Source organism: Pelodiscus sinensis, chromosome 2 (genome assembly GCF_052426305.1).
Source record: "Pelodiscus sinensis isolate ZL-2025 chromosome 2, ASM5242630v1, whole genome shotgun sequence".
NCBI classification, from domain to species: domain Eukaryota; kingdom Metazoa; phylum Chordata; order Testudines; family Trionychidae; genus Pelodiscus; species Pelodiscus sinensis.
Genome location: NC_143053.1, coordinates 257,719,329 through 257,726,688, shown reverse-complemented (window position 1 = coordinate 257,726,688; position 7,360 = coordinate 257,719,329). Strand labels below are relative to the sequence as shown.

Here is a 7,360-nt window from a genome sequence, read left to right as displayed (position 1 = left end):
AACGAGACAAATTGCATTTTTATGTTCTTAACTCGTACATGCAATTCTTTTCATGCATATGAATACTCAAAGGAAAAACAAATTACTTATCAGTACATACAATTTGCATTGGAAATGATCAAGAATAAATTTCCCTCCCCATCTCCACTTTCAATGTAATTTTTGGCCATGTTTAGAGCAATTGACAGCAAGTTCTCGTCATTGAATCCAGTGACAAATTTACATTTATTTATTATACATGTCATCTTTACAAATAAATTAATTTCATGGCTCTTGATAATTCCTTGAACTTTACTAACTGATTTCCAAACACATTATGAATCTCAAGCTGTTTTCAGCCAACACGAGTGAATAACGAATCACCAGGCAGGAAGCGTTGCTAAGTAATTTCTTTCTTTGAGTGATTCAGTCACCAGTGGAGCACTTGGTAGGTTTTAAGCAAAACATGTGTCCCTTGGGAACTGACGGAAAGGGTCCATGCAAGGGCTGGAAAATCAGAGCCAGCACACTGAATGCATCCCTCTCTTGATTGGGGATCACACGTCGACAACTTGACTGAATGAGATGCTAAGTAACTCAAGTGTACACGTGCTGATGGGCGGACTGACAATAATTTCCGTTTCCTCCAATTCCCTCCAGAAACTATGCCAGCATCTATGTCAAAGATGCAAGCAGTAAGCACTTCACACTGATCCAGATTTCACTGGCTTGCTCTCAGTGCTAGACTTTCACTCAGTCCATTTTTCCTTGCGAGATTACTTAATTTCTGCATAGTATTATAAAAAAAAAACCCAACCCCAAAACCAAACTGAGTCACCCTTGGGAGACCTGATATTTCAATAGCTGCCTCTCGGTGGTAAATTGCTAAGAATACTTGGACTTCTTCTCACCACACAAAACAAAAAGAAACGTCAAAAATAAATATCGTCACCTTCCGAGATTTGCCTTATTTATACCTGAAATGGGGGGGGGGGGTGCGGTTCCTTCAGAGACACAGAGGGGGCACTTTCTGGGGCATCACATTCCCTATCCCAGGTTCTGATCTGAAGCCCATCTAAGTCAAGCATCTTTCCAAGGACTTGGTTGGGCTTTGGATCAGGCCTTAACCTGAGAGGTGGTTCAAAGGCAGGTACAGGACACTTAAGGGGGAGTCAAGCTACCCACGGTTCTTCCTAAAGTCCTATCCGATTCCATCAACACTGGAGCTTTGGGTATGAAAGGCCCGTATGGCCTGAGAAGAACAGTGGGTTCATTAGCACAGCTCTGGGGGCCCAGATCTATCTCTGAGTCACCAGCCAGCAAACTCCACTAGCGCCTCTGTGAAAGAGCGGAACAAAGAGTTGACTATCAGAGAGGTGAATTGGTGGGTCTCCACGAGGTCTTTGCATTCTGCCATGACACCTCTTTCTGACTGTGTTTTGACTGTAGCCAGGCGATACCTATAGGGGCTCAAAATGATTCAACATACTGGAAGCACTTCCCAAATGTATTATTATGGGCAGGATGGAGGCTTTGAAATCATAGCTCGCCCAGGACCACTGGGAACCCAAGAAGGAATGGCATCTGTCTCAGCCAGATTTCCCCCAGGGAGGCCGTGAGGATACACACATTGGAATGGCAGCTTTCATTGTCCTCTCGTGGCTCTAAATCATGCAAAGTCATCAACAAAGCGATAAGGTGATTCACTCAGCTGGTGTGAAATGGCTTGAGTGAGGCAAGGCCAATTTTCAGCAGCCGAAGATCTAACCCCTACATTTTACTGCTGCTTAGCTGGCATGTCAGATGAAAGTACAACCATGCTGGAACAGGAACAGCCTGGTGACCGTAGGACAAAAACCGACTCCACCAGCAAGGGAAATGGTAGACGGTGAAAATATTTTCCCGATCCCTTTTTGGGCCTTTCATGCAGACTCTGTCTTACCGTTTTCCCTTTTTGGCCAATCACTGTGATGCCCAGACACTTAATCTCAATAGGTCATTTCAATAACTTCCATGGAGCTACAATTGCACACAGCCATTTCTACCAGCTGAGGATCTGGCTTGCCGTGTGTGTGTGCGTGCCTGCATGCACACGAGTGTATCATTGATGGTTAAACCACAAAAAAAATTGGCAAGCTCAGCCATACACCCAGAAGTCTGGAATTCCAAACTATCCAAATACCTTGGCTCTGTCCGAGGAAAGCAGGAGTGCGGATTTCGAAATAAGCGGCCGTTGTTTCGAAATAACGAGCTTGGTAGTGTGAACACTCTGCTTATAAATTCAACCTAAGAGAGGTTATTTTGAAATAATGCCCTAGTGTAGACCAGGGCTAACAGTCCCTCACCGGATAGTTTGGCCTGTCCAGACCCAATGGGAAGCAGGAAATACAGAGGTGAGAATGAAAAATGATTTAAAGATATTAAAAACAAAACAATTTTCCTGAGAAAGAAAGAAAGAAAGAAAGAAAGAAAGAAAGAAAGAAAGAAAGAAAGAAAGAAAGAAAGAAAGAAAGGTTTGAGTTGACTTTATGCATACACACAGACACACACGCCAAGGCATCTGCAAACTTTCCTTTCCATCTCGACCCTCTTAAAAGTGGACGGAGTGGGCCTCTTGCTAAGGTTAGACGAGCTACATTCTGATACTTGCATTTTAATCCTGGGATTGTACTGGCTTCTCTTTTGTTCTTTGGGCTCTGGTAGAAGAACGGGGAGCCCATTATGCACTTGCATCTAGCAGCTGTGAGTCATTTACCACCAAAGCATGCTGCATCATCAAGGAATGAGAAATAAGATCGTTCTCGAGGGAACGGGCACAGAATGACCCCCGAGTGTTGGATTTTATAACAAAGGGGAAAAACCATAAAACACCAGAGCTATCTGGGCTGTGTTCTTGGACTGTCACATATGGCCCCTGGCACTCAGCTTTGGCCCGAGTGACTGCCGGGTGGCTAGATTTCTGTAAAATGAATGAGAAAACCAAAACCTAACCAAGCCGTGATGGCAATGCCCTGGGGCAGCTTGCACCAGTAGAAGAAAATGGCGGGTCACGTTCCTCACCAGACAGTCTTGCTTCACTGGGTTGAATTCCCCGCATCTTTGTGCTGGGGACATTCTCCGAGAGGTGAAACTACAGATGTGTACATCCCCTTGTAAACTCTGAATATTCCCATTGTTCAACAGGTCACAAGACCCACAGGTCTGCAATAGACTGCCTTCATTAACACCTTGGAGACCAGACCACTGAGTAAATGTGTGTGATCAGCAGCCGGCCACATCTGTGGTCCGCTTTTCCCATATAAGTTGTTCTCTTGCTCCACAGCACAGAGAAACTATCTGAAAACCCTTGGCATCCAATGTGAGGCCTGGCATTCTTGTGCCCATTTAAATGCTCTATCTGGGAAACATCTTCTTTGTTTACATCACGGTCTCTCTTTCTTCTTCAATAAGTACCGTGGGTCTGTCTCCATCGTAAAGTCCAGAGCCATTTAGGTACTCCTCTTCTTTGTTGTACTGCTCTGGCCCAGAAGAAGGCACAGAATTTTCGGAAATGGAGCCATTTTTGACATAGCCTGGCAAATTTCGGTGTCCATTGAGGGCACCTGGTACAAGTCTCGTATTGAGATGTAGGGCTAGTGCCCCTCTGGTGGTTACATTAGTGATGCTGGTATGCGAAACCATGGGTCCATAACTGTAGGTTGTGCTCCCGCTTCGTGCTTTCCTTTTAAAGTCAAGGGCTAAAGTCCACCTGCTCCATGACTTCTTTATTTCAGCTTGGACCTGAAGATGTGGAGAGAAAAGAGAGGAAGTGAGGAAAGGAGGGAAGCCTGGGGAGACAGGACATTGTCAGCTGGGTTCAGACGGAAGGGGTATTTTTAGAGAGAACTGGCTGGGGGAGTGGTAGGAATACTAGGATGCAAGTGGGGGCAAAGGGTTAGTTAGGCTGGATATCCTGAGGCATGTCTTACTAGGTGAGACTGTGGAACGATCTGCTGAGGGAAATGATAGCAGTCCTGCTGCCTGCACCATTTACCACTCGACTGGGTCAAATGCCAACCTGGGATAGACTAGAAGGCTTGTCAGGTCTTTCCCATCTCTTTGTTGGTATAAATGGGCAACCCCCCCTGACATCAATGGACTTTGGATTGTCATGGTTGGACATTGACGTGGATGGACATGGATGGACATGCTCATTTACACCACCTACAGATTTGGCCCACTATGCGTCTCTAATTGACTGGGGATCTCTCTCCTTCACGTCCTTGCTTGTTGTGGAAGATGCGTGACCTTCGCTTCCTGATTTCCCATCTCGGCTGCCTAGTCAATGTCCTTTCTGTGCTGAAATCAACCACACTGCTGCTAGCCATCTAAAACTCTGAAAGGCTCAGTCCCATAGAAAGACTCCTGGTCTTCTTGCACATTCTTTTCAAAAAGAATAGTAAGTTTCCAGTATAATGGGATCATTCAAACAGTTGGTTCTCCATATGCAAGTCTATCCCCATTGAAAAACACCAACCAACCAACCAACCAATCAACCACACAGCCCATAACTTAGAGCCAGTGTACATAGTATAGTAGCCAGTGATCTCTTCGGTCTTTGCAATCTCCTACTCTTGAGTGACTGTTATCATACCACGTGGAAGTTACTATCAGGGCATGATGAATGTTTCTCCCTTGGTCCTTTCTTAATTAGGCCACTTGTTTTGTTCTTTGTCCTTGCTCCCATTATAGCCTTAGCAATTAAATCAAATGCTTGGTCTGAAATAACATGGACATTTAGGGTGGCAGAAAGTCATTATTAGAAAAGAGAAGACCGAGAAGGGACATGATAGCGGTTTTCAAGGACCTAAAAGGATGTTACAAGGAGGAAGGAGAAAGATTATTCTCCTTGGCCTCTGAGGATAGGACAAGAAGTAATGGGCTTCAATTGCAGCAAAGGAGGTTTAGGTTGGACATTCGGAAAAACTTCCTACCTGTCAGGGTGGTGAAACATGGGAATAAATTGCCCAGGGAGGTTGTGGAATCTCCATCACTGGAGATATTTAAGAGCAAATTAGACAGGCCCCTGTCAGGGATGGTCTAGATAGTATTGGGTCCTGCCGTGAGGGCAGGGGACTGGACTCGATGACCTCTCAAGGTCCCTTCCAGTCCTAGTGTTCTATGATTCTAAGAGTTCCCACTTCTCTTCTGACTGCTCACCCCAAAGTACCTCCCCCCCCGCACTGTGCTGAAAGAGTGGGGGCATGGCCTCCCTGTCTCCAAGAATCTGCAAGGGGGGAGGAAGCGAGCAGATCTGGCATTCCCCAGAAAGCACAAGGTTACTGCCCTGGGAACCTCCTCCACGTGCACTGCCCTAAAATGACTCAGCCTGAGCCTGATTCTCTGCCATCTTGTCCCCAGTGTTTTCCCCTGTTGTAGAGGGGGAACAAGACATTACGGGATCGGAACTGGCATGTTTTATACCCCGTTTGCACCGATTCTTGTGTGGTAGCATGTTAGATCCACTTTGCACAGGGGGAAACGACGGTGAACGGCACAAAGCAGGGAGACATTTCTACAACAAGGGTCAAATTCTCGGCTTGCCAGGCTCAGTAGAGTTAACTCCAGCGGCCTGTCGATATTTAGACCCCATGTATAATGAAAGGGGACCGTTAAGAACCAAAGACACTCACCTCTCCATTGCAAAAACAGTATATGATGGCCACAAAAAATCCCTGGAAAGAAGATGAAACAACATGTTCACACTTATCCTGCTGCATTGCAACCTCTCGTCCCTGACACGGAGAATAACGGAGCAACACCAGTGTATCCCAGCTGAAAACCAGGCCGGCTGTATAATTTACCACATAGTGCAAACGAGGAAAAGTCCTATTGTCCAGAGCAGGGTTTTTCAAACTTAGGGGATTTGCTAGCTGGCTGCGAGATGCTTTGTTTACCTGAGCATCCGAAGGCATGGCCACTCGCAGCTCCCAGTGGCCGTGGTACACCGTTCCCAGCCAATGGGAGCCATGGGGAGTGGTGTGGGTTGGGTCACCATGTCCTGCAGCTCCCATTGGTCAGGAATGGCGAATCACAGCCAATGGGAGCTATGAGCAGCCATGCCCACGGACACTCAGGTAAACAAAGCGTCTCATCCCTTACAAGCCGCGACCCAAGGTTTGAAGCCTCCTGATCTAGCGGCTCGCAAGAAAGAGGAAATTAATGATTGGCCTCCAGACCTGTAGTTCTCAACCTAAGGGGCCAGGGCTCCATAAGGGGCCGCAAGCAAGTTTCAGGGAGTCTGCCAAGCAGGCCTGGCATTAGACTTGCGGGGGGCCAAGGCAGAGAGAAGTCCCACTGCACGGGGTTGAAGCCCGGAGGCCACAGCCCAGCAACGAGGGCTGAAGCGGGACAACTTAGCTCTGTGTGGCAGGGAGCGCTGGGCAATTGTTCTGCTTGTTACCCTGTAATGCTGGGCCTGCCTTTGATAGGCAGAAAAATCATGTTTGTGGCATGAGAGAGCTGTGGAGGCTTTACTAAGAACATATATAAGAACATAAGAACGGCCGTACTGGGTCAGACCAAAGGTCCATCTAGCCCAGTATCCTGTCTGCCGACAGTGGCCAGCACCAGGTGCCCCAGAGAGGGTGGACCGAAGACAATGATCAAGCGATTTGTCTCCTGCCATCCCTCTCCAGCCTCTGACAAACAGAGGCCAGGGACACCATTTTATCCCCTGGCTAATAGCCTTTTATGGACCTAACCTCCATGAATTTATCTAGCTTCTCTTTAAACTCTGTTATACACCTAGCCTTCACAGCCTCCTCCGGCAAGGAGTTCCACAGGTTGACTACCCGCTGTGTGAAGAACTTTTTTTTATTAGTTATAAACCTGCTGCCCATTAACTTCATTTGGTGTCCTCTAGTTTTTCTAGAGATACCTTTCTACTAGGATGCCTTTCTAAAGGCTTTGGAAGAGCGGCTGCTCCCCCCCGTCATTTTCCCATTGTGGGAACCTCCTGGAAACATTCAGAAATGTTCCCGTTTGGTATCAGGACTAAATCGAGACCTTTCAGAATTTTTGGCAACCGCCCGCTTCCCCCTCCCCCAGCGCTCTCCGGAGATCCCACAGCCCACCTGATGGGGCATTCCACGGGGGAAGTGGCAGGCGTCAGATCGAATCTGGAGCCGGGCAGAGCTGGGCTTGGCACCTCCCTCTGCGACAGCCCAGGTGAATACCCTCATCGGTATCACTCTGTCGAGGGCAGCTTTCTTACACCCTCTTGTTGTGTACTTCCACTTTGCACCAATACATACACAGAGGTGCAGGAAGAGGCTGACTGTATACACCAGCGTTAGGGCAATGGTTTGGGAGGGGGCAATCCAGGATCAGATGAGACGAG

General features: G+C 47.3%; 1 protein-coding gene across 3 annotated transcripts in view; it reads right to left on the bottom strand.

Annotated features, from left to right (window-relative positions):
- Positions 1–206: 206 nt before the first annotated feature.
- The window catches only part of PTH1R (parathyroid hormone 1 receptor), a 174,837-nt gene continuing 167,683 nt past the window's right edge, over positions 207–7,360 (bottom strand). For all 3 annotated transcript variants that reach the window (XM_075922977.2, XM_075922976.2, XM_014576872.3), the window contains 2 exons: positions 5,652–5,693; positions 207–3,759 (listed from right to left, as the gene is read on the bottom strand). In XM_075922977.2, the coding sequence (XP_075779092.1) occupies positions 3,397–3,759; positions 5,652–5,693 (405 nt within the window). In that variant the 3' untranslated portion in view covers positions 207–3,396. The remainder of the gene's footprint in view (positions 3,760–5,651; positions 5,694–7,360) is intronic.